The 17,019-nt window shown below is 34.7% G+C and overlaps 1 protein-coding gene across 1 annotated transcript in view; it reads right to left on the bottom strand.

The window, feature by feature from the left end:
- LOC145661950 (neuropilin-2-like) overlaps positions 1 to 16,813 on the bottom strand; it is a 100,949-nt gene extending 84,136 nt beyond the window's left edge. Inside the window, exon 1 of the mRNA XM_081727299.1 lies at positions 16,312 to 16,813. Coding sequence (XP_081583425.1) covers positions 16,312 to 16,411 — 100 coding nt within the window. The 5' untranslated portion in view covers positions 16,412 to 16,813. The remainder of the gene's footprint in view (positions 1 to 16,311) is intronic.
- Positions 16,814 to 17,019: the final 206 nt, after the last annotated feature.

Below are 17,019 nucleotides of genomic sequence, written 5' to 3' on the forward strand. Positions count from 1 at the left end.
ATTCGTACTTTGTCTACTGTTAAAGTCTGCTGTTAATTGTGCCACAATTAGTGCCTTACCCTGTTTTACTAACCTCGACACTCTACGACGTCCGACATCTTCAATGAAGTGAGGTCATCTTCAATGAATGGTGGCCGACCCATGTCTTGTGGTTTGGTGCTGGTTTCACTGTACCTTTCTACCCTTTTAAGACACTAACGACAGCAACGCGCGAATGCCAGACAAAGTCATACTCTTTTCGAGATACTCGTCCCCACCCAGCACAATCTGGTCCCTATCAAACTCTGATATATCGCTGTTCTTCCCCATTTTACTCACATCTATCACGCTGATTGATCGAATAAGTTCCATATTTATAAAAATTCATTGAAATTGGTGTTTCACGATTTCCACGTTATTGATGGAATTTACACGCGTTTCACAGTCACTGCTGTAGTCATTGTTTCTGAAACCTGTTTCGAAAACTGTGCACGCGATGGGTTCCCAGAGTGGCTTGACTTAACCTTTCTGACCCGATACAATGAGGAAGGAGATGAAGTGTTGGATCATATTGTCACAGGGAACGAAACATGGGTTTCTCAAATGACCATCATGAAAACGACAATCAATGGAATGACAACATACGACATCACCTATCAAAGTGAAATCCAAACAGACAATATTTACACGCAAGATTATGGCTACCGTAATCTGGGATTGCCGTAATGGCTTGTTAGTCGAGTTTATGCCACGAGGAACAACCATCATCTCAGCTGCGTACTGCGCGACCTTAAAAATGCTTCGACGTGCTATACAGAATAAGCGCCATGGCCCTACTCTCATCTGGTGTTTTGTTGCTGCATAACAATGCACGCCCTCATTCTATTGCTCAAACTCAAGAGTTATTCAGATCTTTTGGATAGGTGCTAGCGTAAAGCCCGGACCTTACGCCGAGTGATTATAATCTGTTCACCTACCGGAAGCAGTTCTCCCCGGTCAACGGTTTGACACCGATGAAAAAGTAAAAACAATGGTCGAAGGTTGACTTCGGTCATAGGCAGGAACGTATAGAGTCCATTAAGGCCACAAAGCCAAGCCTACCCAAATATTCATACGTACATCAGTCTCAAATAATGTTTTTAGACATTGATACAAGGAATTTTATTAAAATTGACTTATTTTATAATACGCTGTTTAAACATCAAGCGAGTACTAATGGATTTTGAAGTAGAACTCCTGAAACATCGCATTTTAGACTATTTTCATCCAGCCTTCAACCTTTGTCATATAATCAAGTAGAGCGGGCAGTAACAGCCAATCACTCATCGCTCTCAGGAGACGAAAAATATTTACATTAATACGGTTAACATTAATATCTCTCATATTAATATGTTACATTATTTATGACTTTTTAAAGTTAGACATTATCTTCAGTAATTGTAGGCTACTTTGATTGGTTGAAGGTTACTTTACACCTTACACAACATACTAAATGACCAGCTAAAACTTTTTTTTCCACAATGTCCTACACTGATAACCAAGTTTGCCCTAAGATAGCTTCTGCTGTTGTGTTTAATTGTATATTTTGTTAAGAAGCATACGAATAATATCTTAAACTGAAGCAAAATACGTTGTAATTTTCTTTTAGCGTTGCACTCCTCGCCTCTTTACAAAAGCTGTTCACGGAAGTTATTCCTTCTCAATCAAACGCGTAATAAAACTCTAACCTTTTATAACTTGTATTTTATTGCAGTTTTAGATTACTAAACAAGTTTCTTCGTCTTCTTCTTCTTTCTTAAAAATTCTTTTCTTTACTGTGGTTTTCCGCAATCTCTTTTCATACACTACAACTATGCAATATACCAGACATGCGTATGAAAAATCGTGGTAATTTGTTTTTTTTTTATAAATATTTCTTTTTGTTTATTTGTTTTCAATTCGTGTTTCATACTTTCTTCTTTTTTGCTTTAAAAAATGTAACAGAAAATCTACTTTCTCTTCTTGTTCTGCATGTTTGTTTCTTTTTTATCTTATTTTGTTTCATTTTCTAAAAAGATTTTTAAAGAAAGAAGTAATATGATAGATTTTTGTACATTTGGATGAGATCATAATGTATTTTTCCTTGTGACGTAGCCTACAACCAGATATATACAAAATGGCGGATAATCAATACATCATATGCTAGTACAAATATAGCTAAAACAATATTTAAAAAAGAAAAGAAAAGAAAAGAAATTTCAACTGGCCATGGTTTGCTCATGAAATAAAGAATTGAAACTGTTAAGAATGGACCATTTGCATTTCCTACGACTGTATATAGTGACATCATACTGTCTAGCTCATCATGTTGGTTGCCAACTACCTTTTCAAGCTCTTGAAAGTTATAAATCTTGTCATGTGTATTGTACGGATTGCCTAAATTCAAATTGGCAGTTATAAAAAGAATATCATAATCGAAGAAACAGACACAAACCCATATTTGTTTTGATATAGAGTTTCGTTTACATCTCGTTCTCCGTTCGGAAAACAATTTATTGTGAGCTTCAGATGATGTGATAGAATAGCTAACATCATATTCAACTAATATTAGCTTAGTTTACAAATTTAAAGCCACGACCATTTTCGTATGATGTCATACTAACGGTAGTAAAACTTCATTAATTGCAGAACTTTTTATATCGTGTCAATATATTTGATTCTTTATAACTTATGGTGTAAATATATTTTTATTCTTTATAACTTACGGTGTCAATATATTTGATATTTTATAACTTGTACTGTCAATATATTTGATCCTACATAACTTATGGTGTAAATATATTTGATCCTTTATAACTTATGGTGTCAATATACAGTATTTGATTCTTTATAACTTATGCTATCAATATGTTTTATCCTTTCCTTTATCCTTATGATGTCAATATATTTGATTCTTTATAACTTATGGTGTAAATATATTTTTATTCTTTATAACTTACGCTGTCAATATATTTGATCATTTATAACTTGTACTATCAATATATTTGATCCTACATAACTTATGGTGTAAATATGTTTGATCCTTTATAACTTATGTTATCAATATATTTGATCCTTTCCTTTATACCTTATGATGTCAATATATTTGATCCTACATAACTTATGGTGTAAATATATTTGATCCTTTATAACTTATGGTGTCAATATACAGTATTTGATCCTTTATAACTTATGCTATCAATATTTTTGGTCCTTTCCTTTATACCTTATGATGTCAATATATTTGATTCTTTATAACTTGTAGTGTCAATATATTTTATCCTACATAACTTATGGTGTAAATATATTTTTATTCTTTATAACTTACGGTGTCAATATATTTGATCATTTATAACTTGTAGTGTCAATATATTTGATCCTACATAACTTATGATGTAAATATATTTGATCCTTTATAGCTTATGGTGTCAATATACAGTATTTGATTCTTTATAACTTATGCTATCAATATTCTTGATCCTTTCCTTTATCCTTATGATGTCAATATATTTTATTCTTTATAACTTATGGTGTAAATATATTTTTATTCTTTATAACTTACGGTGTCAATATATTTGATCATTTATAACTTGTAGTGTCAATATATTTGATCCTACATAACTTATGGTGTAAATATATTTGATCCTTTATAACTTATGGTGTCAATATACAGTATTTGATTCTTTATAACTTATGCTATCAATATTTTTTATCCTTTCCTTTATCCTTATGATGTCAATATATTTGATATAACTTATCGTGTAAATATATTTTTATTCTTTATAACTTACGCTGTCAATATATTTGATCATTTATAACTTGTACTGTCAATATATTTGATCCTACATAACTTATGGTGTAAATATATTTGATCCTTTATAACTTATGTTATCAGTATATTTGATCCTTTCCTTTATACCTTATGATGTCAATATAGTTGATTCTTTATAACTCATGGTGTCAATATATTTAATCCTTTATAACTTGTGGTGTCAATATTTGATCTTTTACATCTTATGGTGTCCCATTTTCCTATCAGGTGATCGATTCTCCTTGGTTATTGAACTTCGCATATTTTTCACCTCAGTATGCAGAAATTAAATGATTGTTCTTGTTACAATGGGAAAAGAAAGGTAAAACACACAGTCATTTCCTCATTAACTTCTGGTGTCAAAAAGAACCAAATATGCTCAAAAAGAACAAAACTTTCCAAGAAAAAAAACCGTTTAAAAAGTCTGTTTTTCTTTTTCTTTTTTTCTTTTTCTTTTTCATTTTTTTCTTTTTCTGTGCATCTCTGCTAAATGCTGTTACTAAACTAAGTTCAAATGTGTTCTTTTAATTTCCAATGATACTGCTTGTGAGAATTGTGAGAATAAATCACATTAAAACAACTTAAAGCGCATAATGTCAATATGCACAGTAATATGAAGATCCAATTATATATATATAAATTTATTTTGGTATTACGTGTAGAAACAGTTGGTTTCTTATACGTGTATTTATTTAAAAAAAAAAAAAAATCTATCAAGACCTGCTATTCCATGTATCTATGGTTCAGAGCAATAAATGATGATATTAAACCAATCAATTTGTCTACCAGCGTTAGCGTATTATTTCAACATCGAGGCCATCGCCTAATGTATCAGAAATATATACAGGTTATTTCAAAACAACACCGACAACGTTTGGGAGATAATTCCTGACACCAAGATAAGACCAAAAAGTATAGACAATCTGGATGCACAAATGTTTCCTTTCGGAGTTATAGGCTGCCGGAAACATGAAGAAAGGAAGTCCATAGTTTCAATACTACGGGAGCTACCATAGTCGGGTCAAAACTTCACTTAGCAACTAGTATGTGCCCTATCCAAATATCCATGTTTCAGAGTCCTGTGGTACTTCCGCAACAATTTTTATGGAGGTAGTTGGTGAGTATTTCAAATTATATGCCAGTAGCCAAACTCTCTCTATAAAAAATTGTTGCATGAGTACCGCAGGATTCTGAAACACGTATTTTTGGATAGCGCACGTATTAGTTCCTAAATAGTCTTCACCCGACTATGATAAATTCCACAGTTTAGGAGCTACGGACCTTTAAGGTTCATTTCTTCATGTTTTCGACAGCCTATAACTCCGAAAGGAAGCATTTGTGCACCCAGGTTAGTCTATACTTTTTGTCTTATCTTCGTGTCAGGAATCACCTCTCAAACGTTGTCGGTGTTGTTTTGAAACACCCTGTATAGTAACTGACAGTGAAATATTGTATTTGCCGTTTCTTTTTGCTATGATAGAAATTTTATGTGGTATATTTAACATCCGTGATACGAACTACGTATGATAACTGTGTAACTGTTTTCTCCAGTGTCTGATGAAGTCAACATGTTGAGTCCAGTTGTTACACATTTATAATTTTAAAATAAACTTTGCTTTCTTCAGTGACAGGGCCGGCGCGGGGGGGGTCGAGCCGTGCCATCGCCCAGGGCGGCAAGTCTGATAGGCGGCAAAATTTGAAAAAGAAAAGAATACAGGTCCAAAAATTTTGAGAAAGAAAATAATAAAAGAACGGCATGTGAAAGTACCGCCCAGGGCGGCAAAACTTCTAGCGCCGACCTTGTTCAGTGAATTGTATTTCTAGTTTTAAGTATAGAAAAATTACTTTGTATTTAAGAACTCTCTTACTATACGAAATATTACTTAAATACGAACTATTTCTGCGCAAATTTTTATATTTTATTTAAGTCCTACGTGTGAATATTGTAAATCTTCTTAACAGTATAAGCATTTTTTGAATCACCATAGAAAATGTTATTTGAGTTTAGATATTGTCTGCACGCTAATGAATTTTATTTGAACTTAAATACTGTAGAAATTTTATCTGAATCCAAGGAGATATGATTTTAGATACGAATATTGTCTGATCGTAGTAAGAAATTCTGGTTGTAAAAAAGAAAAATGTCAGTCTGTGCATCACGCTATCCTGAAAAGTTATACAACCTTGGTGAAGAGTTTTGTAATGTTGGCTGCAGAAAATCAAAGAGCACAATGAGATTCCTTATAATAAACCGTAAATGTCTCAGTGAGTCACGCCAACTCCTAATACTATAACAGTCACGCTAATAGATGTCGCTACGTGCGCTATCAGTTGTTTGTATGACGCTAATAGATGTCGCTACTTGCATTATCAGTTGTTTGGCTTACGCTAATAGATGTCGCTACTTGCGTTATCAGTTGTTTGTCTGGCGCTAATAGATGTCGCTACTTGCATTATTAGTTGTTTGGCTTTCGCTAATAGATGTCGCTACGTGTGCTATCAGTTTGTCTGACGCTAATAGATGTCGCTACTTGCATTATTAGTTGTTTGGCTTTAGCTAATAGATGTCGCTACTTGCGTTATCAGTTGTTTGTCTGGCGCTAATAGATGTCGCTACTTGCATTATTAGTTGTTTGGCTTTCGCTAATAGATGTCGCTACGTGTGCTATCAGTTGTTTGTCGGACGCTAATAGATATCGCTACTTGCATTATCAGTTGTTTGGCTTACGCTAATAGATGTTGCTACTTGCGTTATCAGTTGTTTGGCTGACGCTAATAGATGTTGCTACGTGCACTATCAGTAGCTACGTCACTATCACGTGGGAACGTTCGTGTCATACAGACGGGTTTCTACGTTCGTTGCATGGTTTTCTACGGCACCCTACTTGGTTCGGGACTAGAATGTGTGATGTTTCAGCTCCACCCAGTTCTTGGTGTTTCTCTTATCTGTCGCAAATTGGGGAGCTCTCTTTAAATTTTATTGCCTGAATCCAGATTTTATCTAAAAATAAGTATTGTATGAACACTATAGAAAATATTATTTAAACTTAAGTATCGTGTCACCATTATAAGAACTTTTAACTGAATTTAAGTGTTGTATCATCATTTTAGCAAATTTTAATTAAATTTAAGCATTTAATGATCATCATAAGAAAATTCATTTTTTAAAGTATTGTATGATTGTCATTGGAAATTTAATTTAAAATCAAATGTTTTAGGAACATCAGAAGAAAATTCCTTTATTCTTAGGTATTTTATGATCATCACAGGAAATTTCAATTAAATTTTAAGTATTTTAAGATTATTATCGGAAACTTTATCTAAATTTAACTAGTTTATAATCATCATAGGGAATTTAATTTAAATGTGTTATATCCTCATCATAGGAAATGTTATTTAAATTTTTATTAACGCCATAGGAAAATTCATTTATTTTTAAGTGTTTTATTATCATCATAGAAAATTTGATTTCAATTTAAGTATTTTATGATGACAGTTATGGAAAATTTTATTTAGATTTAAGTATGTTGTGATCATCATAGAAAATTTCATTGTCTTCATCACCGTAGAAAATTTGTTTTAGATATTATTTTGATTACTGTAGTAATTTTTGATTAAATGTATTTTTTTTTGCATCGTATCTCTCTGAAAAAAAAAGTAGATTTCATTTTCTGTTGTAATTAGATCACTTTCAAACCGAAAGTTGTCTGAATTTAACTGTTGGAAATTTGGAGTTTCTTTATCGCTTAAACAATTTTAAGTAAACTTAAATGATTCCTAGCTTTTTATACAAGTTTACATTACTTTAAATTGTTTTACTTGATTTTAGTAATTGCATTCATCATTATACAAATTTCGACTTAAATTTCGTGTTTCATGGCATTAGCACCATTGTAAAGTAAGTAAATAAAAGGTAGGGATGGGCAAAACCGGTTTTTTTAATAAAACCGAAAACCGGTTTCTAGAAAAACCGAAACCCGAAAAACCGACATTTCTGTTTTCTCCAAAACCGGTTCGGTTTTTCAGCGAAACCAGTTTCGGTTTCCTCCAAAAACCGGTTTGGTTTCTCACCGAAATCGGTTACGGTTTTCTCCAAAATCCGTTCGTTTCTCCAAAACTTTCTCCAAAATCCACCGAAACCAGTTTCGGTTTTCACCAAAACTGGTTTTGGTGAAAACTTTTGGAAAACACACAAAACTACTTCTGTGGAAACGGATTCGGTTTCCGAACAACGAAACACTATTCTGGTCAGAAATAGAAGAAATTTTGAAAAAAAACGGAACCGGTTTTGAAGAAAACCGAAACCGAATCCGGCGAAAACTGAACCGGTTTGGGAGAAAACCGAAATCGTTTTTTTGAAAATTTTCAAAAACCGGTTTCGGTTTTTCTGAAACCACCGAAAAAATTGTTTTTGTGCCCACCACTAATAAAAGGCAGGGAAAACGCTCAAAACTTTCTGGCTCTAAGTCCTTAAGATAAACCATGTTATATTGCAGTTATTACCGAAACATTTATTTATGAACTACGAAGAAAATATCTTTTCGGAAAACTTCGTTCGAAGAAAACTCAGCTCCAAAAGTAAACCAGTTGAGAATGCTCCAAGAGCATTGCCAGAACGAACTTAAAAAGAATTAATTTTTCTTATTACCTTCTACAAGTTTTATACCAATTGCTCTATGTACTTTATTATTATACTCATTAAACAATTCTTGTAATATATCGATCCATTTATAATCTCCTTGAGAACTAATTTTTTTCTCACATGTTTTATTTAAGAGTTCTACGATATGTTGTTTTACGAAGACATACTCAAAATAGAAGGCTCAAAATTGAAAAATTCGCAAAATACCATCTTTCTATGACTTTCGGTTCCCAAGATATGACTCCTTAAATATCTCGAAATCCGAATTTTGTTGGCCAATGTCTGGGGAATGGTGGCCAATTAGCCAGTGGCCACCGATTACTGTTTGGTTCCAAAATGCTCACCATTCTTTTAGGTATTGATCAACACCAATATGATCTGTGTATGACTTACGGTTACCGAGATATGGCTCCTTAAATCTTTCGAAATCAGAACTTTTCTGGCCAATATCTCAGAAATGGTAAGAGTGGCGCGGAAAATTCCATAATTTCTTTTAGATAGTTTTTGATGCCCTATCGAATGGAGGGCTCAAAATTGAAAAGTTCGCAAATAACAGACGCACGTACGCACAGACATAGAATAGAAAATTCAGTAACGAACATTTTAAGTTCATTGAATACTGTTAGTATTCTTTAGAAATTGTTTTGATAGCTACCATAAGGGTTATTAATTAAATATTTGTTTGTGAAACACCAACAAAATCGCATGAGACTCATTTGACAACTTTTTTTTTTCTTAAAATGTGATTATAATATTATTAACGAAAAATTAACAAGAGTCGTTTTTGAGAAAAAATATTTAAAAATTAACTCACCTCTAATAGTAAACTGTCAGTTGTGAATTTATTCATGAGCAATGCTTTAACCTGCTCATGGATAGATGTAAGGTTATTAGTGAAACATTTATTTATGAAATATGAATAAACCAACTGAGTAGTTCTACAAGAATATCGTACAAGAAAATCTCATCCCCGAGAATAAATCAGTGCTTGTGGATTTTTCAGGATAACCTAGATATTACCTGACCAGCGAACGAGTGCGGGCGGCCGGTTTTGGAACTAAAATGCAAGCAGCAGTGTTTCTAACCGGATTGCTTGTAATCAATCTATCATAGTTCTTTTTGTCCTGTTCGTAATAAACCACTTCACGCATATGCTCAAGTCAGGGGCAGATCCAGGGGGCAGGGCGATTACCCCTCCCCCAGAATGGGATATTTTTTATTTTAAAAATAAAACCCAAGAATTTTCACCTTTGTATTATAAATGTAAAATAAAATCTAAAATAGGTAGGCCTTACTTTTTTGTTTTACGATGCAGAAGTCAAATAAAGCAATAAACTGCAAAAAATTACTTACATTGGCGTTCTTGCTCAAAAAAAATGTCCACCATCGAAATCGCAGGTGGCCATTTCTGTTCTAAAAATTGCAGACAATAGCTATTTTTTTTTTAAATTTTTTTTTTGCAATACACTCTTACCTTGATTTAACTTCGAACGACCGCCCCCCAAACATTCAGCCTGGATCCGCCTATAGCTCAAGTTAAGACAAACAGTTTCAAAAGTTATTGAAGTTATTTGCAGAACATCTTAAGAAACAAGCAAAAAAACCTACAACAAAAATACACCCTCCATATTAACTTGCGAACAAACTAGCGAGCAGCGTTTTACAGGCTGCTCCTGTTTTATAATGACATCGAATAAAACGTAATCAATTTTTATACAATCTGCTTAATACACGGTAGAAGCTCACTGAATTGTCAATTGTGCTATGTTGTTCTTAAATTGGTAATTTTCATTCATATATCACTATTCACAATACATCTGCTTTACTGCAGGAATGGTTCACTACAACCATATAACTTATGGCGTTCTTTATTAAGCGGAAAGAGATTAGGCTATGCATAACATCCAAACTGCAACTTTTAAAAACCGTTGGATACACTGCAGAGTGAAACTCTCCGCTCCCCTGTCCCGCCGCGCCTGCCAAGAAACTGATGTAAACACAACAGCAGCGCCATCCTCCCAAAACCGCACTGCTATTCTGGTCAGGTAATACCACATTATCAGGTTAAGTATTTATCTATGAGTATTTTTATCTATGAAATTGTAAAAGCAATATGTTTATTATTTACATATGTCTATACTCCATTTAACTGGCTTACATTTTCTCTGTACACGATAGACCACAGAACTTGAGCTCTTCATATAATTATTTATTCTCTTTCTCTGTCCCTAGTCATTCTTAAACAACACAAACCATATTCGTAATTCCATAACTAAATTTCAAGTTTACTATACTGCAATTCATAATATCATTCGTATGCAAAACTTAACTCGAAACTCACGACATAATCATCTATATTGTTTACACATAAAACTTCTTTAACAACATACTGGCCACTCGATCCATAAAACGTTGAAAAATTTGGGGCGAACAATTTAAACCAAAGGGTAATCTTGACTGCCGGAAAAGACCCCAAGGAGTGTTAATTATCAAATATTTAGTAGACTTCTCATCCACTTCTAATTGTAGATACGCATTACTGAGATCTAAAACTACGTAATATTTGGCTCCCACCACTTAATTTAAATTATCTTGAATTTTAGGAATAGGATAAGCACATCTTTCCGTGTACCTGTTAATGGTCTGCTTGAAATCAAAACATAAACGTATATCCCCATTCTATTTTTGCACTACTACCATTGGCGTGGCCCAATCCGAAAACTTCATCTTCGTACGTACTACTTACAATCTATCAAATTAGAAATAAATCAAAACTGAAGCATTCAGGTAAAGAAGGTAAGTGGATTCTCAAGCGTATGGCTATAACTACGCAAAATTTGGGGGGGGGGGAGTTATAATTTCTTCCCCAGAATTCTCAACTTTACTCTACAAAAAATAATTTGAAATCTTTCTTCAAGTCTCTGTAATAAGTGTTTCTTGCTTTAGATAGATCTCCCCTTTACTTTTTCTGGATCCGTCCTTCCAATGAAGAAAATTTTTAAATGCTAATTCGTGGTCAAACAGGTAATGCATGAACTTTGTGTACTCAAGTTCTTGGATTCGATTCCCAGTAGAGTGCTAGCCTCGAACCAAGGGTTCACCCACGCCGAGTCCAGCTGATCCGGATACACCAAACAACTTCCTAACTCTACATACATTTGTACACTTTGTCGATAAAACTGTACTTATTTAGCAGGGAAATAATCGATGTAGCGTAAAAATTTGACCAGACACTTTATTTGCACTTCTTTTCTTATATATATATATATATATATATAAACTAATTCTATCGTTCTTTTCTGAAAATACAGGTGAAGTATTTTACAATTACTTATCGGTTTTGGGGGTGAAGAACAATACCATTTCAATACTACTTAGACGTAGTGGCCAAGGGCACCCATCAGGGGGGCAAGGTGGGGTGCTTGCCCCCTAAGAGGAAATTGTACTTGAGAATATCGAAAACCCAATAGCATTTTTACATTAGTTAGAGCAAAATTTGAAAGTATATTTGAAACGTCGCTTGTACTTGCCCCCATTGGAAACCACAACATGGGCGCCCTTGGTAGTGGCTTGTAGTATTGTACTTCCCCCTTCTCAAAGCTGGGACCCCACCCAACAAAAAATTCTCGGTGTGGATCTGCCTCGGACATAAACCCGTGTAATGGCTCGGACATCGAATTCCATTTTAAGATGCATGTCACATTTTAGTCGCGGCGCAGGAATTAAATTAGTCAATGTAACGGAAAATAACTTCTCGCCAAAATTCAGTGCTTTTATAATTGTACTTAAATGTTTTATCCCCAGTTTTCAGTCTAAGAACGCAAATTTAAAGAATACTGTAATATAATATGCATACAAATACGTTCAACGTACTGGAAATCTTATATACAGTGTGTTTCAAAACAACACCGACAACGTTTGGGAGGTGATTCCAGACACCAAGATAAGACAAAAAGTATAGACCAACCTGGGTACACAAATGCTTCCTTTCGGAGTTATAGGCTGCCGAAAACACGCAAATCTGAACTTTAAAGGTTCATAGCTCCAAAACTATGGGACCTAGCGTAGTCGGGTCAAGACGTCACTTAGGAACTAGTATGTGCTATATCCAAATATTCAAGTTTCAGAACCCTAAGGTATTCAGGCAACAATTTTTATAGAGGGAATTTGGCTACGGACATTCAACTTGAAGTACTCACCAACTAGCTCTATAAAAATTGTTGTGGAAATACTACAGGATTCTGTAACTTGGATATTTGGATAGAACACATGCTAGTTCCTAAGTGAAGTGTTGACCCAACTACGGTAGATTCCATAGTTTTGGAGCTATAGACCTTTAAAGTTCAGTTTTTCATGTTTCGGCAGCCTATAACTCGGAAAGAAAGATTTGTGCACCCAGATTGGTCTATACTTTTTTCCTTATCTTGGTGTCAGGAGATACCTCCCAATCGTTGTTTGTGTTGTTTTGAAACACCCTGTATAAAGCTCTATATTTATATGTTTGTCCCATATGCAAAGTGTCACCATTGGTGTGACCACGCGTCCACTCTTAATTTTTTTTTTGTGTGTGAGGGGTTCTAATACTACAAGACAATAATTACATCTGTGTTATTAAATAGAAGTTATTCTGCACCCGAAAATACTATAAGTAATTGTTAAGTAGTCACCTTTATTCTCACAAAATATATAGAACTAGATTGTTTTTAGCATACGAAAAGCAAGAATGCAGATAAAGTTTAAGATCAAATCTTTAGGCCAGTAATTCTCAACCGCTGTGTCGCGCCACACGCTGTCTCCTACGGTGTGTCGCAAAATTTTAGATTTTAAAAATCATGAAGAATTTAATAATATTTAGTTAAAATCGAGACAGACTGTACAGTCCGCAGCAAAAACCTGCAACATGAGCATGTAAGTATTTTTTGTGAAACGACGAAGTCCTTTGCTACAAAATAAGTGTGCAGGGGAAGACGCCGAGGTTTCTCCTGGCTTGATTGGTTCCACTTAGACGTTACGTTGATTTCCTGCGCTGTTAGGCGTAGTTTCACAATAAACTTACAACCTCATGTTGCAGGTTTTTTGCTGTGGACTGTACCAGTCAACACCTCCGGCGGTAGCAATGATGCTCAGTGCTATATAGAGTCATTATAAAAACTAGGACTAATTGGTTTTACTATTATAAGAGGTATTATTATTATTATTATCAATAATAATAATAATAAAAATATCAAACAAATGTGTCGCAATGTCCTAAACGTTCAGTAAAGTGCGCCGTCGACCAAAAAAAGTTGAGAACCATTGCTTCAGGGTACAAAGGTACATCAATAATTTTTCTGCTTAATAAGTATAGTGTTATTAAGAAAGTGTACACATGTATATCGAATTACGAAGTTATTTTGGGGGGGAAGTCACGTCCCGGTGGACCCCTCGCATGGGTGCGCGACTAGGTTTGACATACAGTACATCTAGGTTTCTGCACCAATCATAATTTTAGGTAACACTAGGCAAGAAACCGAGGGTATTTAGAAATAGAGTAATGTATACGAATAAAGGTGAAACAAGTCGTTTCTTTGATATACTTTTAGGTAACAGTATGGAAGAGACTATATGACATTCAGAATTGTTTTTGCATCACTTCTTTATTCCCGGACAACAACAGATGCTTGAGCTAGTAAATAAATAAATAAATAAATAAATAAAATAATGAAAAATCGAGAAGAGTTTATGAGCAGGTACAAAATGAGAGATAAGGGAGTTACGGTGACTCAGTGGTAGAGTGCTTACCTATGCTGCATGGGGTTCCTGGTTCGATTTCCGGACAACATCGTGCTCGTGGGTTTTTTCGGGTTACTCCCTTTCCTCCCACTTTCACGTTCCACCAAGTGTTCAATCAATCATCATTCACTTGCTTTAATCCTCGTCTCCCTTAGTCTAAAGGGCATAATTATGGTACGTTAAACTCAAATAAGTTATTTCATTTTCTTTTCATTTCAAAATATGAGATTGTTTACTGTTCAGTGTCTTACATAGTATCTTAGTTAAAGCTGTCTTTTGATTCTTCCGAAATGGTTATTGACAATCCATAGCAGTGTATCTAAAACTTTTTTAACACTACGACCCCCCTTCTTTCTGACCTTGAAAAGACGACTACCCAAGTTATTTCCCATATTGGCAAGATTGTAATTCGTGATGGGCGAGTGCATTTACTAAAATTATTTTAATAACGTTTTTAACACTTGAAGTGATGTTTAATATTTCATAATTAAAATTTCTTGATACCTTATTTTTCAATAAATAATAGGATTTCCCTTGGATTTCAATGAGATATGTTTGTTACGAAACAACATTTGGATGTCCAAAAATCGTCTTAAGGTTATCCTACAAATACCCCGAAAATATCCCATAGGAAGTCCCGTTTCTGGATCCGGACATTTCGATTTCCACATTATGTATACGGGACATCCACTGAGAAAAATGGGCGTACTATGGACATCCCAATATCGCAGAATGACTTCTCTGGGCTATGAGGGTAAGCTCTTTAACCTCTAATGTGTCATAATTATGATATATTTATTCACACTTGTATAACTTCTATTCTAGTGCTTATTACAGCACTTCTACTGTATTCCTTATTCCTAAGCCCTTAGTGTAACGCCTAGAGCAGCGTTTCCCAACCGGTGTACCGCGGCACACAAGTGTGCCGTGAATGGACCACTGGTGTGCCGCGAGGAATCGAAACAAAATTATTAATCTTATAGCAATCAAATTGTAAAACGTAGGGAAGAATGTATATTTGTATTTCACTTTACTATGAACCTCTACTATGAATCTACAATTTTAAGTTTCATACCGTGTTACTGTTCTATACATTTCTAATGTTGAAAAAAGTATTTGTTGACATTGATATGACCATTATTGCTTCTTTATTGTTGCAGACTATTTCGTAACTTGAAAATTTAAAATATCATTCAATCCTTTCGACAAATTACCTACATTTGTGTTTTAAGAGTAAATGAGATTTGTTTGTTCGTTCGTTATTTAGTAATCTTCCTTCTTAGTAAAAGGTTGGATACAGTTTTTAAAAAGCAACCGTATTTTTAAAAACTTGAGCCCAATATTTCATTGCAGTTGTTTTCTATTTTTAAATTAGAATGAAAAATAAGCATAATGATTTACCACGGGGAAGAAACCGTGATAGAGCTTTCTTCTCTGTGAGAAGGAGATCAATAATCACAGAAAAATATCACTGTGTTTTACATTTACAAATAATATCTATAAGTGTGCCGCGAGAATCCAAGTAACGCCCGTAGTGTGCCGCAAGTTGAAAAAGGTTGGGAAACGCTGGCCTAGAGCTTGTGCCTTTGGTGGATGGGATTTCGGCTTCAATTTCCGGTGGGACAGTATCGAATGCACTCTTGCTGCTGACGAAGGACAGAAATGGCCCTCCTCGTTGGTCTAGTGGCTAGCAAGCGCACGTTTGGTACAGAGTCACGGGTTCGATTCCTAGTGGCAGAGCGTTGAAATATGAATACATTACAGTGAAGGCGGAACGATTCCACCTTAGAATATAGGCCTGTGTCGTCTATAACCTCGATGCTGAAATGTATGGTAAACTCGAAATCCAACCAATTAAAGGACGCAAATACCAACCAGTCAGGTTCTTCTTTGGTACTTTTGGGATATAGTTGCCAGGAAATGTTAGCTCCCCAATTTGCCTCATAACACTTCTGTATCTGGCACTGTTTCGTCGGGATTAGAACCCGAAACCACGTTAACAAAGGCGTGCCTGCTACTAAAATAAACTTTTAAAGTAAATTACAAATTGAGGTAATAAATTACAAATTAGTAATTATATTGTACTTACGGGTATTATTATGACTCCGTTCATATCCGCTGAGGCATAATTGACATAATATCAGTGACAACCACAATAATGCTCCTAGTAAGATCGCACCAGCAGCCATGACAAATTATGATTTTAAAAAAATAATCACAAAACTAACACAAAATACAATGTTGAAGAAAGTGAGCACCACTTCTACTACACTGACCACCGACCAACACCTCCACGGTTCGGTTCCGGGTCCAGCAAGGAAGAAGACTCAACCATTACTCCTTCTCGAACACATATCCTTGTCACATATCACGCACGAGACAACAAAACACTGATTGTGGTATATATATGTGTATGAGTGTGTGTGTGTGAAGTAGGGGAAGCCCGCGCGCGGCTGACTGGAGCATCGACCCGCGCTCTGCAAAGTCTTCAGAGAAACAGCTCTTCTAATAAGATTTTTTTTTTTCTTTAAAGAGAAAAAAAGGATAGCGCAAGAATTTTCGCTTGTGGGAAACCGTCCAACGTGAATCGCTCGTTCTACGCATACAATATATGTAGAATATGTTAAACGAGAGACGGAGAAAAGATGTGAAAAAGTGGGTCACTTTCATCCCATTATCCTTGGCCCAGGTAAAAAAAAGAAAAAAAAAGCAGATTTTCTCAATGCTTTTGTGAAAGACGCCTCTTGGTTGGTCAAACACATGGGAGGGAAGATGATTCATATGTAGGCGGCTTCCA

Source organism: Thermobia domestica, chromosome 10, assembly GCF_964235325.1.
Source record: "Thermobia domestica chromosome 10, izTheDome1.hap1.1, whole genome shotgun sequence".
Lineage (NCBI taxonomy): Eukaryota > Metazoa > Arthropoda > Insecta > Zygentoma > Lepismatidae > Thermobia > Thermobia domestica.